The sequence below is a fragment of the Giraffa tippelskirchi genome, chromosome 9 (assembly GCF_054371585.1).
Source record: "Giraffa tippelskirchi isolate mGirTip1 chromosome 9, T2T-mGirTip1v1.2.pri, whole genome shotgun sequence".
In the NCBI taxonomy this organism is placed as follows: Eukaryota; Metazoa; Chordata; class Mammalia; order Artiodactyla; family Giraffidae; genus Giraffa; species Giraffa tippelskirchi.
In genome coordinates, this window is record NC_137283.1 from 57,255,371 (window position 1) to 57,277,768 (window position 22,398).

Sequence of the window (22,398 nt, forward strand, 5' to 3'; positions counted from 1 at the left end):
AAGCCTTCCCTCCCCACCCCTCCTCTCTGACCTCAGCTCCCGCTCAGGCTGCAGTGGCCCCTCCTACTCCTCACACCACAGCAATGGGTTCAGAGGTGGACATGACCCAAACTTGACCAGACAGCCTGGTTTCCTGATGAAAGGGCTGGAACCGCGGCAGCCACCTCTCCACCGGGAGGAGAGTGTTGCCGTCACAGGAGGTGAAGCAAGCGGGAAGGTGGGGAGAAGGCCACTGAGCGGGACAGCAGGGACAGCAGGGACAGCATCTGCTGTATATGATCTGCCCGCTTGGACTGCAGGCAGCAAACAGCATCCCTGGACATTTCTGCTGGTAGCCTCGCTCCCAGGGGCTCAGACACCAGCGGAGCCAGGCCCTCCCCTTCCCCGATGGGTCCTCTCCGTGCAGGTCTCAGCAGGGGGACGGATGGCCCTCCCCTCCCCGCAGCCCGGGCCCTGTTCTCCCAGGTCCCCATCCTCGTCCAGTGCTGCCCGCCTGGGTCCTCGTCTCGCCTGTGTGGACCCCCTGGGATGACTGCTGTGGGGGGGAGGGGTCAGACTCCGCTCTGACTGCAGGCTGGGGCTCCGGAGGCCGACACTGACCGCTGGCCAAATGGACGAGTGGACGCGGGGCTGAGCCTCAGGCGTCCGGAGAAGATGGACAGCAGAGGCCTCAGGCAGGTCCTTGTGCTTGGGTGGGTGTTCGGGGCCCTGGGCCAGGAGACGAGAGGCCCAGGTCACACTGGGCTAGGGGCGGACTGGACTGTTGTGCTCCTGTTGTGACGAGCCCTGAGCAGCATCCCTTTGGTGTTTGGAGGAAGACATTGGCTTGTGTGCGGGCTCACATGTTGGGGGCATGTGTGGGCCATGGCCAGCGGCCCCCAGGTCAGCTCTGCTATTTCTCAGTCACAGGACCTGCAGAGAAGCAGGTGACTGCACGCTAAGGGATGTCCCTTCAGATGGGCATGGCCCCCTTTAGGCCAGGGCATCTCCTGTCCCCTTCCGATGTCCTGCTGCAGGATGGTGGCTGTGGGGGTGTCCGTCTCAGGCAGAGAGAGCCGGGTCTCTGACGTGTGGACCTGCCTTGTGGGCCCCGAGGCTCCTGCCCCCACAGCAGCGGGTTCTCTGCCCAAGGGTCCCTGCGGCCTGACCCCCACCCCTGACCATGGCCCCCTTGCCACGTCCCCCCGGGCTAGAGGTGCAGCTCCCAAGATGGGGTGGCTGTGGGGTGTCGGGGGCACAGGTGTGCCTGGCACTGCCCCTCACGCTCACTCGCCCTCTCCTCCTGTCATGCCCCCCGCCAGAGGCCTGCTGAGGAGCGGCCTCCTGCCCGCCTCCCCCACCCCTGCATGTGCCAGGAAGTGCCGCGGATTCCCCAGCTCTGACAGACACGGCTGCTGCCCTGCGCGGGGAGGCCCGAGGCTGCTGGCCTGGCCTGTCCAGGCTGCCCTTCCAGAAACTTCCAGCCCCTTCCTGCCTGGCGTCCTGCCCGAGGCCTTCCTGGAAGCCAGGCCCACCCCGCCCCCAGCCCAGGGCGCCAGTCTTTCCATGGTGTGAATCGGCCGACCTCTCCCAGCATCGCTCCTCCTCCTACTGAGAAGTTCTCACTGATGGGTGCGTAGGCCCAGTCTGGTGGCCGCCCGCGTCAGCCTGGGTCCCTCTGTCGAAGGACCTCCACGCCGGGGCATGGATGGCGGACCAGGCAGACAAGAAATTACAGAACTAATAGCCATAATCACATGCTGTGGGGTTTATAACATTTATGGATGTAGTATGTTTAATATAAAAGACCTGATGCTGGGAAAGATTGAAGGCAAAAGGAGAAGAGGGAGGCAGAGGATGAGATAGTCGGATGGCATCACAAACCCAATGGACATGACTTTGGAAGCCTGGCGTGCTGCGGTCCATGGGACATGACTTAGCATCTGAACAACAACAATGAGTTTAATATAATACTGTAAAAAGGAAGAAAAGGGAGCATTATGTAAGAGTAGTGTTTCTGTATGTCACAAACTAAATTAGTAAAAATATGAAGCTGTTGGTAAGCCTTAGAGCAGTTTACTAAGGAAATAACTCAAAACGATGTAGTGAAAATACCATTAAAGAAATTCAAATGCTACCTTCACTTAATGCAGATGAAAGCAGTCAAGGAAGAGAAGAGGAACAAAAGAATAGGATACACACAGAAAATACAGAGTTAGACAAGCCATAGAGACAGACAGCAAACCCGAAAGCTGGTTCTTTAAAAAAGATTCAAGAAACCTAGTAAACTTTCAGCTCGATTGAGACAAAGTGAGAAAAAATTCAAATGACCAGAATCAGGAGGGAAAGAGACATTACTACTGACCTTACAGAAACAAAAAGGATTATAAAGGCACCCTGTAAGCAACAGCATGATAATAAACTAGGTAACTCAGATGAAATGAACAAATTCCTAGAAAGACACAGAATACCAAAACTGACTCAAGAATGAATAGACAATTTGACTAGGCCTATGTAATTTGTGCGGAGAAGGCAATGGCAACCCACTCCAGTATCCTTGCCTGGAAAATCCCATGGAAGGAGGAGCCTGGTACGTTGCAGTCCATGGGGTCGCACAGAGTCGGACACGACTGAAGCGACTTAGCAGCAGCAGCAGCATGTAATGTGTGAAGAGATTGAATTATAATAATTCTTTAAAAATTACCCACGAAGAGAGGCAGCGCAGGACCAGGTGGCTTCAATGGTGATTTCTACCAAACATTTAAAGAATAATTAATATTAACACCAATTCCTCACAAAATCTTCCAAAAGTAGAAGCAAATGGACCGCTTCCCAACTCATTCTGTGAGGCCAGCCATCACCCTGATGACAAAAGTGGACACAGACATCATGTGAAAAGAAAACTACAGACCTGTGTCTCATGTGAATATGGATGCAGAAATCCTAAGTGAAACGGTAGCAGACTGAATCCAGCAACGTATGTAAAAGAATTATATACATGACCAAGCCGGATTCGTCCAAATTTGGTTTGACGTCTGAAAATCAATCAATGGAATGTGCCATATCAACACAGTGAAGGACAAAATACACATGGTCGTCTTAGTAGATGCAGAAAGAGTTTGATAAAATGCAACACCCTTCCGTGGTAAAAAAAAAAAAAAAAACACTAAAAAAAGCTGGAATGGAAGGGAACTTCCTCGAGCTGATAAAGGGCATCTTTAAAACCGCATCACTAACATTATACTTAATAGTGAAACACCAGATGCTTTCCCTTCATCTACAGGAACAAGACAAGAATGTTCACTCCTGCCACTTCGATTCAGCGTTGTTCTAGAGGGTCTATCCAGGGCAGTTAGACAACTGAATGAAATAACATGCATCCCCATCGGAAAGGAAGAAGTAGAAATTTTCCTTATTCATAGATGAAGTGATGTTGCATATAGAAAATCCTTAGGAAACCATGCAAAGACTATTAGCTCTAATAAACAAATTCAGCAAATTTGCAGGATACAAGATTAATATACAAAAATCAGTTATACTTTTATACACTTAGAAAGGATAATCTGAAAATGAAATTGAGAAAACAATTCAGTCAGCAACAGCACCAAACAAGAATAAAAGACTTAGCAATAAATTTAATAAGTGCATGATTTATACTTTGAAAATTATAATACATTGATGAAAGAAACTAAAGTTCAAATAAATGGAAAGACATTCCATATCCATGGATTGGAAGACTTAATATTGTTTCCCTGGTGGCTAAGCTGGTAAAGAATCTGCCTGCAAAGCAGGAGAACTGGGTTTGATTCCTGGGTTGGGAAGATCCCCTGGAGGAGGGCATGGGCCACTCCAGTGTTCCTGCCTGGAGAATTCCATGGGCAGAGGAGCCTGGGGGGCTAGAGTCCGTGAGGTCATAAGGAGTCAGACACGACTTACTCTAGTGAGTGTGTATACATTGAAGTTTTGCACAAATCACAATTTAACTCAGGGCTTCGGTCGCAGCTGGCCTTTCTAAGAGGGAAAGGGCATGGGAGAATGTGTCCAGGGTGTGTTCCCACCTGGAGTCAATTTAAGCGCCTCTTGAAGGTGCTGAGCCTCAGGTATGATGTGTCAGCCTGGGGGTTTAAGGTGGTCAGCTGGTGGAGAGCCCTGAATGGGATGTGCGTTGATGAGGGGCTGAGGTCTGCCTCCCTGTGATGCCCCCGCAGGCCCCAGCTTTGTCACCTGTGCCCCTGAATGCTACCTGCTCCCCCTAAGCTGGACGCTTCTCCAGGCAGACCCCGCTTCAGCTCCTTACAGGAGGGGTCCCCAGCCCCCTCCCCATTCCAGCTGTCCCCTCCAGCCCCCTCTCTAAGGCCAGACCTCTTCTCTGGGGGTTCTGGGAGTCTGGGGGGTCTATCTCCTGGAGCTTGTGAAGGACAGAGGAACCCTAGAATCCCTCAGGGGAGGAGATGCCAGCGTCGAGGGGTCCTGTGGGTCACACGCTCCCACTTCAGGGAAGATCCGTCACGGTTCCTGCCACCCGCAGTCTGGCCACTCTGGACCCTGAGCCTGTGGCCAGGGTGGCACCGCTGGGCTCCTCGCCTCCCAGGAGCACCGCGAGGTGGTTTCCGTAAGTTGGCGGCGATTGCATAACTCCTTCACCAACTGCCGTGCCGGATATATTTTGCAACCCAGCCTGCTGTGCCACACGTGTCGGCTGGCACCGCCAGGCCTCCCGCAGAGGCCGGAGGAAGTCTGAGAGTGAAGCACACTGATGGCACTGCCGGGGACCCGCTCCCGGCCATCCTCGGGGATGCTCCCAGGGCCCCACCGTCCTCCAGCCAGAAAGCAGAGCCGTCGAGCCCACGGAGCAGTCCCAGGAGGCATGGATCTCCGAGGAGCCGCTGTCACCTGCCAGGAGCCCTTCTTGGTGTTCACAGCAAGATCGGCCCCAAAGGCGCGCTGGAGGGAGACTGGCACAGGTCAGCCAGCAGGCAGACCCCACAGGTGCCTCTGGGCATCCTTCGGAGGAGGGCGCAGCAGGAGTCGGCTGGTGACAGAGGAGCAGACAAGAAGGCCACCAGTCTGGAGACACGGCCATTTGCCTGAGCTCTTGGGGCGTCCATGCTCCAGGGACTGGCAGGTGATCCTGACCCTGCTGGGATGCTCCCACTTCCTGGAGAGGTTCTCGGCAGAGTCAGCAGGCCCAGTGGACCCGGTGACAGGCCTCGGGGTCTGCACTCATCCCCCACCTGCCTGCCGGGGGCTCCCAGCCGCATCCATCACTTGCAGCTCAGGGGAGCTGTGTCTCCCAAGGCCAGGCCCCATCTTGGGGATGGCCGGCATCCAATGCCTACCTAGTATAGGAGTCTAGAGGCGTGGCCCCCTCTTGCTCCCTCTTGGACCAAGGCCACCCAGCCACCAGGGCTCCCCGAGGGTTGGCAGAGCCTCGTGGTGACTGCATTGCAGCCCAGCTTCTCCCTGTCCACTCGGGCAAATAATAAACCAAAATAAAACAAATCTACAAAACCTCATATACGGAGATGAGAGGTGAATTAACAAAGCGGAGACGCGTAGCACAGTCATGAATCAGAAGTCCTGCAGTGCTCAGGCGTCAGTCACCCCGACTGCCCGACACATTCAGTACACGCCAAGTCAAAATCTGATGGACTTGATTAAAAGAAAAATTGACAAGTGAATTTTAAAATTTATGTGGAAAGGCAGAGGACCTAGGAGAGCCAAAATAATCTTGAGAAAAAGAAACAGTACACAGTCTCCCCTTGAGACTTTTTATAAAGTATAGCAAAGAAGACAGTGTGATATTGGTATTAAGAGAAACCTGTAGATCAGTGAAAAAGAAAAGAGTCCAAAAATAGACCCCACAAGTATACCGTCAACTGAGTTTTTTTAAGCAAATTTTTATTGCAGTGTAATTGATTTACAGTGTTGTATTAGTCTCAGATGCACACAGTGAATCAGTGATACGTACACATATGTCCACTCTTTTTAATTCTTTTCCCACATAGGCCATTATAGAGTATTAAGTAGCATATAGTAGGTTGTTATTCCTTATCTACTGTATATAGTAGTGTGTATATGTCAACCCCAATCTCCTGATTTATCCCTCCCTGGCCAGTTGATTTTTTACAGAGGCACCAAAGTAAATGGATGGAGGAAAATATTGCTTTTTAAACATGGTGGCTGAACAATTAAATATCTTTATGGAAAAAGAAGAATTCCAGCTCTTACCTTGCTCCATACTCAGAAATAACCCAAAGGGATCATAGCTCTAAACCTAAGAGCTTTAGGTCACATACTTAGCACACATTCTGTGTTAGTTTTTCAAAGTTCTTACTGGTTTTTGGATTACAAAAGAGATGTTTTTTTTATTACAATCTAAACCATGTCTCTCCCAGAGAACCTTGAGGAGTGCACCTACAATTATCATATAGGGTTTTAAAACAACCTAGCGGGATTATACCTGTTGTTCTATAACTTGGTTTCCCCCCACTTGAAATAAAGTGTGAACTGCATTCCCTATCAGCACATGCATGTCTACGCTCATCCACTGAAAAAGCTGCAGAACAAGCCAAATAATTGTTGTCGTTATTCAGTCGCTCAGTCGTGTCTGACTCTTTGCAGCCCCATGGACTGCAGCACGCCGGGCTTCCCTGTCCATCACCATCTCCTGGAGCTTGCTCAGACTCATGTCCATGTTTATATCAAATGTATTTAACCAGTCCATATTTATGAACGTTAAAGCTGTTTTCAAGATTTTTTTCTTTACAAATGAGGTTGGTACATTTATCTTCTCATATGCTAGTAATAGTACTTCTGCGTGATCTGTTACTAAGTGTATGCATGCTTTACACTCAGGTGGCTTCCGGCTAACTGGTCGTGCATACAGGCCTCACCAATCTATATTCTATCAACAGTGGAGAGCAGGATTCACGTTCCTGTGGGTTCAGGCTCGCAGTCAAGGGTGATATCACTCTTGATGCTTGTGTGAGTTTTCGTGCATAGCCAGTCTGCTAAATGACCGGTGGCATCTCGTTGTTTTTAATTTTTGTTTATTTGGTTGCAAAGGAGGGCATGCTTGCTTTTCATATGTTTATTGACCATGATGTTTCTTCTTAGGCAAATGGCCTATTTCTCTGTTGTTTGCCTTTTCCTTATTGATTTTTAGGAGCACTTTGCATATTACAGATATGACTGGTACTTCATTATATGCATTGCAAATACTAATTCTCTCTCTCAATCTGTTGTCGATCTTTTAAGTTTGTTTATAGCACCTTTAACTATACAGAGGTTGGCACTTTTTATGTAGTCCGATGGATCAATTGTTAAATTTTTTTAAAAAATTAATTAAAGTTTTTTTGGTTCCACTGGGTCTTCATTGCTGCACACAGGCTTTCTATAGTTTCGGGGAGCAGGGGCTACTGTTGCAGTGCGCGGGCTTCTCAGAGCGGTGGCTTCTTGTTGCAGACCACAGGCTCTAGGCACGCAGGCTTCAGTACTTGCAGCACGCGGGCTCAGTAGTTGCGATGCAAGGGCCTAGCTGCCCTGTGGCGTGTGGGATCTTTGCAGACCAGGCATCGAATCTGTGTCCTCCGCTCAGGCAGGAAGATTCTTAACCACTGGGCCAGCAGGGAAGCTCAATCCTTTTTCTTTATATTTTCTGCTTGCTGTGTGATGCTTAGAAAACCCCTTGCTACCTCCAAGTTACAAATGAAGTTGTAGTATGTAGTGAATGCCCGTGTTTCAACTATAACGGTGATGTTTTAATGCTTCAGCTAGGTGTTGGCTACATAAGTATCTTTTACATTCTTCAGGTACTTGTGTGTACCTGAAATATTTCACAGTCTGTTTTTATAATGAAATAAAGGGAGGAGAAAACCAAATACATTTTTGATGGGGATGCACTACCAGAAAAAACTACAAGCCTGGCAGAAACAAACCCACAAAACAAAAAAAAACAAGACTACGTGACATTGTCTGAAATGTCTGAAATCAGCACCGTCAGGAATCGGCTACCACCGAGCAGATGAGAAGCCCCAGTGCCCACCGCAGACGTGGCCATGGAGTGGGGGTGGGCAGGGGGCGGCCACCCAGGGAACTCTCGGAGAAGTTTCAAGCATGCTACGACACGGATGGACCTTGACGGGATCGTGCTAAGGGAAAGAAGACAACAGAGTGGAGTGCGTGGGTCCGTGCACCTCAAACATCCACAGCAGAGACAGAAAGCACATTATTGGTTGCCACAGGCTGGTGGGGACAGAGAAAGGAGAGGGACTGCTGATGGATAAAGGGTTTGGGGGTGATGCAAATTGTCTAAACTTAGATTGTGGTAATGGTTGCACAACCCTGTCAATATACTAAAAACCACTTACCACTGCCTTTTCCATGTTTTAGCGTGTTTCAGGGCTCCGGTCCTTTTTTACGGCCAAGTAATATTCCACCGTGTGGCTGGACCACTGTTCAGCTGTTCATCACGTGATGGGCCTCTCTCCACTCTGGGGCCGTTGTGACCACACAAGTACAAGCCTGTGTGTGGACACGTTTTTCTGTGTCTTGGGCGTATACCTGGGAGCTGTGCTGCTCTGGTCGGTGTGGAGAACACATTTCCTAGTGTTCTTGCTTGCAAGCCTGGAGACGTGCTGTGGTTCATGCCCCCTGCTATGGTCATGCCCTCTCGTTTCGCCAGGGGTTGGAAGGCCCGACTATAAGAAGTAGCAGTTGTGTTCTCCTGCAGCCTTGCCTGGGCACGGGAACTGCAGCTGGGTGCACTGCAGTTAGAGTGCCTGGAGCAGTCCTGTCTGCATGGCTGTTTCCCACTCCCCTGCCTCTCTCTGTCCCTCAGTCTCTATCTCCCTCTCTCCAGAGAGCCTGCAGCACCCATCTGCTCTTGGCTATTACCCACGGCTGGCCTGGTCCTCACCAGGAGGTGGTCCAGGAAGGCTCTCAGGGAGGGTGACCTTCGGGCCGAGGCCTAGAGCATGTGAAGAAGCCATGTGGCTCTCTGAGCAAGTGCAACAACATCAAGTGCAAATGTCCTGGGGTAGACGTGTGCCAGGTCGGCTTGAGGCACAGCCAGGAATCCCTGCAGGCTGGATGTAAGCAAGCAAACGCATGAGATCAAAGTGTCAACAAGCGGCTAGGTCAGATGGTGTGCGCTCCTTGGGGCGAGGAGGAGCAGGCTCCCATTTTCCCAGGGTCTCTCTGCCGTGGCGGTCTGAGGGGATAGTGGGGAAGCCTTCCATCCAGAAGCCTAGTGCAGGAATCCAGGAAAGATGTCAGCAGGTTGGACCAGGGCTGTAGCTGTGTTGACGCTGGGAAAGGTCAGAGTTTGGAATAACCGACTGAAGGCAGGTGCACAAGGAGGAGGGGCGGACGTTCCCCGTGACCTTGGCTCACGCCTCACTGTCCTCTAGGGGACCACTGCTCCGACCCCGCTCCCGTCCCTCCTGCCCACAGAGAGACTTCCAAAACTCACTCTGAACCCACCCGCCAAAGTTTCCCATCTTGATAGTCAACACATTTATTGCCATGTGCATCAGAAAACACTAGCCCACCGAACCCATTATCTTGTCAGTAATATAAAATTATCTCTTAGTGACAATTTACTGTATAAAGACATCCATCAATTTAAAGAAAGGGGTGAATGGAACAGCAGAGGAGGTGATGCACTGAGGCAAACATTCCTGCAGAGGGCAGTGGGTAACCCCGGGCCTTGGGGAGGCCCCGGACACGCCTGGGCACCCCCCTAGCCCCGCGGGCAGCTGCCTGCCTGCCCAGGTGCCCCGAGGCCGCCACCCTCTGGCCTTTGCATTTCGTCCGTCCAGGTTTCATGTGCTGCCTCCAAGATTTTTGTTTTTGTGAGATTGCTAGTCATTTATTTTTCACATTTACATTTTTAATCCATCTGGAATCTGTTTGGCTCTATCTAAGCGCAGTCCAGTTTTCTCTTCTGCCAGAAGAATGTTCACTTGTGCCAACACCACTTATTTCACAATCTGCCCTCTTCCCACCGAGCTGAACTACTACCTTTGTCGTATATTATGTCCTCATGTCCGTGGAAATCTATTTTTGGATTCTCTGTTGTTTTCCATTGTCTGTTCCTCTGCCAGAGCCATATTGATTTGATTACAGTGACTCTAGACTATGTTCTTATTTCCGGGAAGGCAAAAACCCCATGTCACTCTTTTTCCAGTTTTCCTTGGTTATCCTGGGGCATTCATTCTGCCACATAACCTTTGAGGTTGTTTTATCCAGTTTTGTTTTAAATCACACTGTTGGTATTCCAGTTTGAATTTTGTTCAATTTGTGCCGAAAATATGGGAGAATCGACAGTTTTATGGTATTAAGTTTTCCCATCCAAGAACATGGCCTGGCATGCTCTCTTCCAGACCTTATTATGATATCTTCCAGAAGATTTAATCCCATTTCTGTCTCTATACTTCTACTTCATGTGCTTTATTTCCACAAACAATATACGGTTCTGTTTTGTGTTTAAAATTCTGCCGGTTCTTCCTCTGACCAAAGCCCTGTGCCAGCCACACAAGGTCCGCACTGCACGGCGTTCCATCCATGTGTGCTGCCGCTCGTGGCTGATCCAGCTCCCTTGAGATGGGCCATTAGCCCTTGTCCAGAGTTTCTTTTTAATTTCTGTTTTGTTTTTTACAAATAGTGCCCCATGAATGTCCTTGCCTACATCTCTTCTACTCATGTGTGAGGGTTTCTGAAATGCCTCAATGAGGAAATGCTGAGTCACATGCATTTCTGTCTTCAGCTGTACTAGATACAAAGGACTCTGCAAACTACTTGGATCAACTCACCTTTCAGCCGAGAGGGCCAGAGAATTCTTCTTTCCCTGCACTGTAGCCAGTGATGGAATTTTCTCCAACTTCTCTTCTTGGCAGACTTCTGTTCCTCTCTCTATTTTCTAATCAAAATATTTTGTTCTTTAACCTTCATTTTTTTATATAGGATATGTGTATATCCATTTGTATCTCCATCTCCATCTGTCTATCATTTGTGTAGTTTTAAACAATGATCAAAGCTTCCACAGTAAAGTCCTTCTCTTCTCCCTACCCCCAGCCACCCAGACGTATATCCTTTTGTAGATGCAACCACTGTTAACAGGTTCTTTTGTTTTCCATCCAGAGAAATTCTGTCAATATGTAAGCAAATCTGTGTGGATCCTCTCGTCTTATCCCCGTTTTGAATCACACCACACTTAGGCTTCTGCAGTGCGCTACTAATTCTCTCTTGGGATCACTTGATATCCGTATAGAGAGCTGCTTCTTTCTTTTCTTTTTTCTGCCTTTCTTTCCTCCCTCCCTCCTTTCTTCCTCAGCATAACAGTCCACTGTTTGGCTGTGTGACAGTACTTTTAAGAGTCTCTTCCAGGAGAGCATCTTGAGTTTCCAATCGTGCCATAATGTGTAAGGCTGCCATGGATTCCCTTACAGATTGCACAAGTCTGGGAGCGTATCTCTCAGAAAAGTCCTATAAATGGAACTCTTGGCTCCAAGCATAAATGCATTTGTAAATTCCATAGTATCACATTTCCCATGCCACCCTGACAGTGCATCAGTAGACACTCCTGCCAGCTCATCTCCCCCCACCCCCTCGAGGAACACAATATGCAATCATGTGTTTTGATACTTGCTAATATCGCTAGGTATCAAGCGGTATCTCATACTGGTTTTTAGCTTATTTTTATGCATCTTTATCATGCTATGATTTATGCCACATAAAGCTAGCTTAGTTGTATGTTTCAATGAGTTTTAATAAGTTAATGGAGTTACAGCCATCACCACGGTCTAATTTTAGAACACTTCTCTCATTCCAAATCTCTCACATATTTTAAATTTTCTTTTCTCTGAGATTAAGCATGTTTTCATTAAGATACTTTTCTATTTCATTTTCTTTGAATATTCTTTTTATACCTCTGCCCATTTTTTAATTGTACTTTTTTTTCTTATTGATTTGCAGACACTCTTTACATATAATGTTCCCAGCCTAGGGCAAGTGCCTTTCCTCACTCAGGCACCAGGGATTCCAATTCCCCTAGACTAGACTGGGACGAGTGGAAACTCTTGATGTGCCTGTACCTCCACCACAGAGTGACCGTACCTGGTTTTATTCCACCCCACCCCCCGACCTCTCAGCACAGGAGGCCCAGAGTATGTCTCTGCAAAAAAGCCTTGGTTCGATATTTGTAAACGCGTGGTCTTCCCCTCTTACGGTTCCTCTCACAATTTGCAACAGTGTGTTCATAGGTGTCAAGTCTGCTCACTCACCGAGGCAATCCCTAGACAGGTACCATCGCCATTTTGCTCAACACTGTGTCCCTAGGGTGCAAAACACTTGCCGAGCGCTTTAAAGTGCCCACTGGATCTATTAACTCACAAACACTAAGTCGTTTACAGAACCGAGGGAGACGTACACTGGAAATACCACCAAAGCATGCAGAGAAGGAACTCAAGAGCAGCGTGGCCACAGCCCCCCCCCTTATTTCTATGAAGGACACATCCCTGACCCAGGGGCCTGCAGTGGGGCCCGGGGCTGGTGAGACCACCTCCACCATGCCGAATGTGGGCCCGGGACAGCCAGGTTTTCAAGCGAAGCTGGAAACAAATCTCTTCATGTGAACTCTTCCACTTCCAAATATAGGTAGTAGTGGGTTGTTGCATGCGACTTGCTTTCAAATACATGCTCGTGAGGAATTCTCGTAACAATGCCAGGGCCTGACCAGGCTCAGAGTAGGAAAGCAGCTTGCCAAAGGCCCCCCTGCCGGAAGGGGCTGTGTGTGCTGGGGGCTCCTGGCCCCAGAGCCTGAGCTGCTCCAGGAGGAATGGGCACTGCTGAGTAGTTCCTGCGGAGGGAAATGGGCAGGCCAAGCTCCGCCTGGAAGCCCACTGGGGCCATGGCCTCCTGTCGGCCAGCTCACAGCAATTCATCATCACACCTGCTGACAAGGCTGGGGCAATTATCTTGTATTATGAGTGAAGTCTCCTGCGGCCCAGGCCGGGGGAGAGGCCGGGCTCCCTGAGGACCAGGCTGCTGTCCCTGCCCTCTCAAACACAGCACACAGTGGGGGTCCTCAAGCACCCCCTCCCAGACTTGGAGGCTGCAGCAGGTCAGTGGAGCCGAGCACCCCAGGGACCAGGGTGCACAGTTAATGGGTGGTGGGCAGGGTGTAACCGTGGAGCAGAGATGCTGGGGCTGGCCCAGCTGCCTGCATTCCCTGGACCCCCAAGGATTCCAGGGCTGAGCTGCTGCGGGGAACAAGACAGCCCTCGACCCCTGGGAGCAAGCAGAGACAGACCGGCCGAGTTTACATTGTGCCCAGTAGGCACTGTAAGAGAAATACTCAGTACAGACGGAGAACAGAGGGGCAGGCAGGGCGACACCCGGGCAGAGAGCCTGGGACGGGAATGTTCCAGCCCCTGTGGCCGTAGTAGGAGACTGGGACTCCAGGTCTGAGGGTCAGTGAGGCCTGTTAGGTAGGTTCTAGAGGGTCCTTCTGAGAGATGATCTTGCTGCCAACTCGGCTGCATGGCGTTGACAGGCGTCTGTAATTTCCTGCCGATCCATCCATCCTTTCGACAGACACCTGGGAGGCAGGTCCCGAGGCCCGGCGGGCCTGGGGACGCCCGGTTGGCGGACAGAGACCCCGGCCCGCGGACCCCGGCCCGCCGCTCCCGCGCGGGGCCGCCAGGGGGCGCGCAGCACCCACGCGCTGGGGGTCATGGGCCTGGCCGGGGGGCGGGGCAGGGGCGGGGCGGCGCCGCAGGTGGGGTGACTTTGGGTTTGACCTGCCTGGCGACGAGCTAATCCCGGCGTATAATAGGCTCCGGGGAGACAGGGAAAATGGCTGCGGCGCTATCTGCGTCGCCATGGGGACCATCGCGTGTGCGTGCGTGTGTGTGTCCATGTCGGTGCGCGCGCGCGCGCCTGGAAAGCACAGCCTTTGTCGGCGGGGGGGGGGTCGCTCGCGGCGCGGGGACCTCTGGCGGCCGGACTCCGGTCTCTCTCGCCGCAGGTCCTCAGCGAGGGGGCTCTGGGGCCCCGGGCAGGCGCGCCCCGAGGCGGGCTGGGACCGCTGGCCCCTGGGTGTTGCCGAACTCCTCGTTTGGGTCACAGGCAACTCATGGTACCTGGCACACATCCCCTCTGGCTGGAGGGGGCCCGGCTCGTGTGTGCAGGGGGCGCCCACCCACAGGCAGGCCCAGGGACAGGCCCCTGCCCCCTCCCCAGGGCACACAGCAGATACATAAGGCCGCAACCCGTGCACAGAGTCACGCGTGGAGGCACGCGCCTAGGAGCACGCGGGCCCGAGGACCTGTGGCACACCCACGCCCGGATACGCACCGCCTGGCCTGCTGTGCACTCCTAGACAGCCTTGCGGAGGGCAGACACGTGGAGAAACCCCCAACCACACCTGCACCCGCAGTCTGGCACGACCGCCCCTTCTCGCACGTGTCTGCTCACGCTGGGGGACACGCATGCCCGCACGCTCACGTAGCATCCCTTCCTCAGGCAGCCTCACCTGGACCACCCCCTGCACTCGGCCTGAGCACACAACCCGAGCACACAACCCGGCGCTTCCTCATCTCACACTTGTTCAACGTGCCCGCAGGTACGCCAACACCCCTGCTCGTTCGGTGCTCACCCCCTGGCACACCGCCCTGCTCATCTACACACGCCGGGCACACCCGGGGACACACACTTGGGTGCCCTCGGCAGGCAGGCAGGCCGGCGGCCCGCGTACCGGGTGCCCGAATGCCCCCCGCGGACGGCTATCTGCCTGCCCATCAACGCGCGGATCTGCGGTGGTAAATGATGCATTCGATGGCGGACGCATTTGTTGTGAGCGCTCTGAAAGGGCTCCGATAATCTGGAAGGCAGAGATAAGGAACACCATTTATTCCGCGGCACTTTGGAAACAATTCCCTAACCCTGTACAGCCCCATTCTCGGGCAGCCTCCGGGAGCCGGGCAGATAACGATTGGCTATTCATTATCTTCGCCGGGAACAAAGATTAGCCGGCCGAGATGAAAAATTACCCCCGGACAGCGGCGCAGCCCCACGCGGACCCCCCTGCCCGCGCCTTGGGGCCCCGCCCGCCCGCCGGCGAGCTCCCCGCTCACGCCCTCCGGCCGGTGGGCCTGGGCACTAGAGGATGCTCGGACGTGCGTGGTGGGGGGTGGGGGCTGGGGGGGGCCGGCTGGCGGGCCGTCTCCGTCTGCCACCCCGCCCAGTCTGTCTTTCACATCCCCTCTCTCCCCTCCTTCCCCCGGGGGCCCTTTCTCCGCTTGTCCTTCCTGCGGAGGTCTAGGAGCCCCCGGGGTGCCCTCCTCTCTGTATCTCTCCTGTCTCTCTGACCGTGTCTCTTTCTCCGGTTAACACTTTCACTGCTTTTCTTCCCATCTCCAACCCTTTCTGCCACTTTTTTTTTTCTTTCTGCTACTTTTTGCTTCTTTATATCCCTGAGGGTCCCCCAACCCTCCACCAGGCCCTCTATTGCTGTTGCTTTTTACAGTCTGTCCTGGGGTCTCCCTGCTTTGTCCCCTTTACCTGTCTCTCTGGGCCTTTCAAGCACAGACTTTCCATGTCTCTCCATCCACCCCAGGGAGGCTCCAGCCAGGCTGGGAAGGGAGATGGTAACTGGGATGGAGATGGGGAACTCCCCCTCCCAGGGAGCAGGGCAGACTAGGAAAGGCCCAGTAGACACAGCCCCTGCTGGGTTTGTGGGGGTGCGCTCCTGCACGACCCCCCCCGGCCCCCCCAAGGAGGCCACCTCATTAGAGCAGTTATTCAGCATGGCGCTGGCTTTGGCAGATAAGCCTTATCAGCTCATCTCCCCCTCCCACAGACAGACAGTAAGTGCCCTGGCAAATGGCACCCTGGTTCCGCTGGCGGCCTGCCCTGCTAGTCAGGGAAGGTGCGCCGGCAGACAGTCTGGGGAGACACACATAGTGTCATCCAGAGACACACTCCTCCACAGCCCTCAGACACAGAGCAACACTGGGAGGAGAGCCACACATGGCTCCCAGACAGATCCACGCACACGGATGCCCACAGCCCAGTTCACAGACACAGGGGACCCAGAGACACTGCTGCTACCGCCCACTCCTGTGTGTGTCCACAGGGACACGCAGCAACGTGTAGACAGACACTTGGAAATACTCACTTCCTATCACAAGGTCCACGGTCCCAGCGATCGCACAGATATACAGGGGCACATATCCAGTTCCAGAGCTACTCCCTCCCGAGTGCACTTGCGGGGTCACACTCTGAAACAGCCACACACAGTGCCCAAACTCGCAGGGACCTACAGAACAGAGACCAAGGGCACAAAGTATCCAGGACCCACAAGAGGAAGCGGACAGACCAATAGCCTCAGCTTTGCAGACTTCCCTCCAGTGTGCTCACAAATGTCCACAGACGCACGCCGGCACTCAGCCCAGAGGACGCACACAGGCAGCACGCTCACCACCAGCTTCCAAGAAAGCCCCGCACGTGGAGGATGCCCGCTGACCCAGCAGCTTGGACGCACCTCCTCACTGGGCGCACTGGGGCAAACACTTCCCAGTCTTTTGGAGGCAAAGCACTTTGTCTTTGGGCCAAAGGTCCCCAAGGGCACTTTCACTCTCCCTGGGCAGCTGGGATGGGACTCCAGCCACGGTGCTGAATCTCCTGGTAGGAACTTTGGAAGTTCAAGAACTGGCCTTCCTAGCTCCCAACCCCAGGAGTTTCTTGGGGTGAAGACTCCCCGCTCCTCCACCCAGCCTTCCAAGAACAGCCCTCTGCCCCCACTGCCCACTCACTCCAGGGCTCTCCTGGGAAGGGCCACGCGGTGCCTCAGACTCTACTTCTAAAATCCCCTGGCTGCTCTGGAGTTGGGGTGGGCTATAGGTGGGCCAGGGTGAGGGCTTTGTTTACACTCAGCCTGATCAGCCTGGGAGTGAGGGAGGCAGTCGTGTGAATGCCAGATGTACGTCAAGCTACATTTGAGTGTGTGCATGTCGGTGTGACCTAGACCTCCTGCCCGAGGATGTCCATCCATGCCTAGTGTGCTAATGCGTGTGCATGGATGTATGTGTGGCCGTGTGACTGGAGGTGGGTTGGAGGAGGAGGAGCAGGCATCTGTGTGCGTGCGTGTGTGAGCGCGTGTGCCCACGTCTCTGGAGGTCCCAGGGGAGAGTCTCGGAAGACAGACTGCTGGCCTTTCTGAGCGCATCCCGGCTTGTGCGCCCCTGCCAGAGTGGGAGTGGGCTGGAGTGGAGGCGAGTAGGGAGAGGCACCCTGAGTGCACACCGCCCACTGGCCGCCGATGGCTGGACCAGGGAGGCTGGGCCCCGAGCCCCGGGCACCCTCCTGACCCCCCACGGTGCTCCCGCCTCCCCCCACAAAGTGCTGTCGAAATAAAAGCAGATCGCGGCAGCGGGGGGCAGGGAGGGCCAGCGCCGCCGGGCTCACCGCTCACGTCTCCTCGTGGCTGCCATCGCCCTGTCATCCACCCCACAAACAAAAGCCGCCCGCCGCACACCATGAGGCCGCTCTCCGCGCCGCCCGGGCCCCGCTGGTGACGTGGTCTGCCCCCGCGGCTCCCTGGGCGCCCCGCTCCGCCCCGGCCCCATCCGCCCGGGGGCGCCGCCCACCGCATCTCGCTTGGTAAGTTGACCCTTCGCCTGGCCAGGGCCCTGCCAGCCCCCAGACTCAGCCCACCTGGCATGCTAGTTCCGCTGTCCGCCTGGCCCGGTGCCCCCAACATGTGGCCTTCAGGGCTCACCCTAGCCATCCGAGCACCTGGAACCCCAGGTCATAGGGGCCAAATTGGAGAGAGCATTCCGGGAGTTGTGGCCAGCAGGCCCGACTCGGGCGGGAGCCTTCCCATTTCTCGGACGGAGCCGTAGGCCCCGAGTCCCGGTTATTCTGAGAGATGCAGAGCACACCCTCCCGGAGCTGGGCCCTTTGTGTTGGCCGGCCCCCACCTCCAGGCCTTGGCGACGATGCGCCCGAGCCGGGCAGCCGATCGCTGGCTGCACCTGCCGGCTGGTCCCGTGCGCCGGCTTTGCGCGGCTTAACCCGGCGCGCTCTTGCGTGCGCCCCCGCGCCGCGCCCCGCCTTCCTTTATCTTGTGTGGCTGGGGTGCGGGTGGGGAGAACCTGGGGTCTGAAATTCTCCCCCCCCTCCTCCCTGCCCCATGCTGGAGTCGGAATCCTTTTAGTGGAATTTCAATCAGAATGGGGCGGCCGTCGGCTTGGGGATCTGCCTCCGGGGAGGCGGGAGGCATAGACGGCGGGGGTCTGGGTTTGTCTACACCCAGGGCATTTAGAATCATTCCGCAGAGGTCAGGCTTGAACTCCAGGTTTCCCCACCCACGAGGGGAAAGGTCTGGCATTCAGGGCCCCCGGATGCCGTGGCCGCTCCTTTCCCGGAAAACACGGAAGGAAATTCGTTGTTTTGGAAAAAGCCAGGTCTCCAGGGGTCGGGGACATCTGGCCGTGAGCTCTGGTCTATGCAGGCTCTTCGCGCTGGGATTCGTTCATGAGTAGGCAGGATCCGAGAAGCAGGAAGGGCCAGCGGCAGCCCAGGCGTCTGGGGCGCGTTTCCCAGCCGGGTTGACAAATTGCAGACAAATTGCATCTAACGAAACGGATTTACCCGTTGTCCTGCTGCCGGGCCGCCAGACCTACAAGCAAACTGTGGTGATTCGTGGAGGAGGGGGAATCGCAGCTAGATTGTCTGCAGGTCTCAGCAGGGCCCCGCGCTGTCGGGCTTAGAGGTGGCGGGTAGAACCTCCCAAGATCTCCCAGGAGCCTCGGCCCAGGGTGCAGACACATGTAGGACGCTGGGCCTTGGTCTTTACGAGTCAAAAAGGCCCAGAAAATAGAGGGAGTGGGAGAATTAGCAGGGAGGCGGGTGGAGAGGGAGACTTGGAGTTTAGGGGGCTGGAAGTGAACCTGAAAGAGCCGGGGCAGCAGTTGATTCCTGGTCCCTGCACAGGGGTGCCCCTCTGGAGGATGGCTGAGGCCCGATCTCAGGCCTTGCCTTAGAGACTTCTGAAGCCCTCTGGCCAGAGCAGTCCCCTCTTCCTTCTCAGGACCCCTCAAGCCACACTGCCAGAGTGAAGCTGGGGGGCTGCTGGGGGGCAAGTTAAATATCCCTATGGAAGGCAGCCACTAAGCAAATGGATTTCTTTCAACGCCCTGCACTGCTGGCCAATTAGATGACCACGGGAAAAGATGAGAAGAATTTGGTGACAAAGAGAGCGCGAACTTATGGTTCCACAGCGGAGCGAAGTTGAAACAAAGAGCGAGGAAGAGAAGGTTGCCCAGGATGGGAGAGCCCTGGGCAGCTAGGCGCGGGGCTGAGGCTCCGGGTGTCTGCACCCCCAGCTCCCTGTGAAAGCACCCAGGCGAGCCACACTCCCCTGGAGAGTCTCCAGTCATTTGGAAAAGGTCCTTAAAAAACTCAGTTTTTGCAGCTGCCCTTCCCCGGTCCTTTGTAAAATCTTGTTCCCATGTAAGGAAAGGGACACAGCTTCAGTGAGACCAAAGGGCAGCGACCCGCATTCGCAACAATCCTTGCGAGTGAACAAAAAAAAAAAAAAAAAAGGAGAAAGAAAAAAAAAAAAAAGGAACACGTGCCTACAAAGTGGGTGTCTGGAGACCCCCAAAGTCCAAGGCTCTAAGTTGACATAAATCCGCTCTCTGCAGCCCGGGTTTCCCCACCCCAGCCCAGGCTATCCTGGGAGCTGGGAGCTGCCTTCAGCCTCCCTGGAGGTTTGTTCCCCCAGCAGCGATCCAGTAGTCTCACTGGTCAGTGGGGGAGGCCTCTGGTTAGCGTCCATCGGTCTGTCCAGCGGACACACTCACGGGGTACCCCCCATTACTGGCCGGCTGGGGGCCGAGCTGCCTGGTGCCCTGCTTTCCTCTCCCCGCGGATTCGTTCCTGCGGGAGAAGGCAGCAGTCCCGGGTCCAACGCAGGGGCTGTTACCGTGAAGGCCGCGGCTGAGCGGGCCGCCTGCCTGCCTGCCTTCTCCAGGAAGGCGATCCCTCCCCACTCCCCGTTCCCGGGAGACCGGTCTGGGTCCCCCTTTCCCTTTTTTCCTCTAGGCCGGGATTGCGGGAAGGGGGGCTAGTGCGGCTCTCCGGAGGCCCCCCGCTCGAGTATTGCTTAACTGTGCTGCTAAGCTCCTCTTCGCGGCGATTTTCTGAGCCGCCGAGCGGAGTAATTAAATCCCCGTTCGGGCTTGAGCTGCCCCGGGCGGGCGGGCAGAGCGGGGCTGCGGCTCGAGCAGCGACCCACCGGGCAGGTCACTCCATCCCTGCGGTGGCCGGGACGCTGCCCCGAGGGGCTTCAGGCTGCCCCGGAGGAGCTTGCAGCTGAGCTCGCGGTTATGCAACTGCAGACCCACCCAGCCCCGGAGATCATTTGAACTGCGCTTTGGGGGGAAAAAGGCGATTACCTGCTCTCCTGAAGACTCGGAACGACCGTCTCCTCGCGAGCCGACGCTGGGATCGCGGCCGGCGGTAAGCTTCCGCTCGGCTCCGGCGTTCATCGCCTCGCGGCCAGCCTGCGAGTCCGGGGCCTCCCGCGCTCGGTCCCCGAGTTTGAACTCCATGGGGCGGCCTGGCCGGACACCGGGGATTGTCCCTGGTGCCGTGTTGTCTTTGAGAAGGCCCTGCTGGGCTCTGAGGCGGCCAGAAAGGCTGGAGGCTTCGCGGCGATCGCGTTTTACCCGTTGATGAGTCGTAAGCTACAGGCAGGGAGGAGAAACAGACGTACCGAGAGACCGCCGGTCCGGGCCAGGCCGCGCGCGTTTCGGGCGCGCGAGCCGGGAGGCGCCGAGACCACTCACCTGCCCGGGCTGGCAGCCGAGGCTCGGCGCTCAGGGCCTCGAGCTCTTGCTCCCGGCCCCGGTGCGCCTTACCCGGTGAGCGCCGACCTCCTCTCCTGCAGAGCGGAGTTCTGAGAAGCCCGGGTCCCGCGCGCCCCGAAGCAGGAGGCACGGAGGGAGGCCAGGGCAGACGGGTCCCCAAGGGCCAGAAACGCTCGGGTTCCCTCGGCCCAAGGCTCTGCACCCCTGTCCTCCCGCTCGTTTACCTGAGCCAAGGCCTCGGACAGAAAGGGCCAGCGGGACGCCGAGGCAGGGGGAGGCCCCCGTGGCGCTGCCGGAGCTGGCCTTGGAGGGGGTGACGGGGGCATGCCGGCGGAGCCCGGCCTGGCCTGGTGCCCCCCGAGCCGAGGGGACCGAGGGCTTTCCTCCCTCTTCAGATTATTAAAAAGTTCATTTCCTGGCGAATCGGGTGACGTCAGGGGCCCGGCGTCGCGGTGGCGGGGCTGCCGGCCGGAGAAGCCGCCTCCAGTTACCCAATTACCGACTGTCAATCCCGCCGCCCCTCCCCCCTCCTGCCGGGGGTGGCCGGGACCCCGGCTCTCCCCCCTGCCGCGGGCCCACCTAGCATCCCTCTGGGCTTCTACCCCCTAGGGCCGTGGGCCCAGCGAGGGGAGAGGGGCTGGAGGACGTCGGTGACTCCCCGTTACCCCCGCACCTGTTCCAGGCCCGCTCCCCAATTTCCCTTTCCCGACCCCGTCCCTGGGCGCCTCGGTCTCCTGTCTGTACAATGGGAGCGAGCAGAGACAGCGGCGCGCGGGCCGGGTTTACCCGCGGCTGCCTCCCCGGACTGGACGTTTGTGGAGAGCAGTTCTAGGTGGCTGAGGTCTTAGTTCTCAGACCACTGTCTCCTTCTGCCCAGGGGCCGCCTTAGGGAGCCCCCCACCCCACCCCCCTAGGAAGAAAATGCCTCCTCCTGCCCCGAGGCGTCTCCTTCGAGCCGGCGCCGGCGCCAGTCCGGGTCTGCACGGCCTCGCCCCAGGCAGTTCGGCCCGTCGGTCTGCGAAGGCCACGCCCGGGAAGGGGGCGCCCCCTCCCCCTCCCCGGAGCCCCAGCCAGGCCACCTCCACCGGGTCCAGCGGTCCTAAGCGGCCTCTCGCCCGAGGCCCAGGTGCCCACGGGGGGCCCTGGAGTTCCTGCCCCTCGCCGCTCCTGACCCGCAGCTGTCCTCCGACCCCCGGCCTCCGGTCTGGCCAGAGCCCCCGCTGGGGGATGGAACGGCCTGGGGAGGTAGGTGGACCACCGTGGCCACGTCCAGTGGTAAAGGAGGCGGGGTCCGAGAGAGTGGACGGACTGGGGTCCCCGGGAGAGGACACCCGAACGCCCAGAGGGTGCGCGGCCCAGGCTCCCGGGGAGGGGGCCCGGTTGGAGGTTAGTTACTGGGAGCAGGGCCCGGAGGGTAGGGGGACCACGCGGGCCCGGAGAGGGGATGCAGCAGCCGGCCGCGGGGCCCGGGTCCTTGAGGGGGGCGTCGGCAGCAGGGGCCGCCGGGAGGGGGCGGGCGGGTGCGGGGGGCGGCCCG

At 55.9% G+C, this 22,398-nt stretch overlaps 1 protein-coding gene across 1 annotated transcript; it reads right to left on the reverse strand.

Moving 5' to 3' along the window:
- Positions 1-3,589: 3,589 nt before the first annotated feature.
- Positions 3,590-21,278, reverse strand: LOC145520336 (uncharacterized). The gene is made up of 3 exons (XM_081526589.1): positions 20,841-21,278; positions 20,448-20,738; positions 3,590-5,011 (listed from the first exon to the last, which is right to left on the reverse strand). Exons 2-3 carry the CDS (start codon positions 20,601-20,603, stop codon positions 4,472-4,474), a joined length of 696 nt encoding a protein of 231 aa, XP_081382715.1. The 5' UTR covers positions 20,604-20,738; positions 20,841-21,278; the 3' UTR covers positions 3,590-4,471.
- Positions 21,279-22,398: the final 1,120 nt, after the last annotated feature.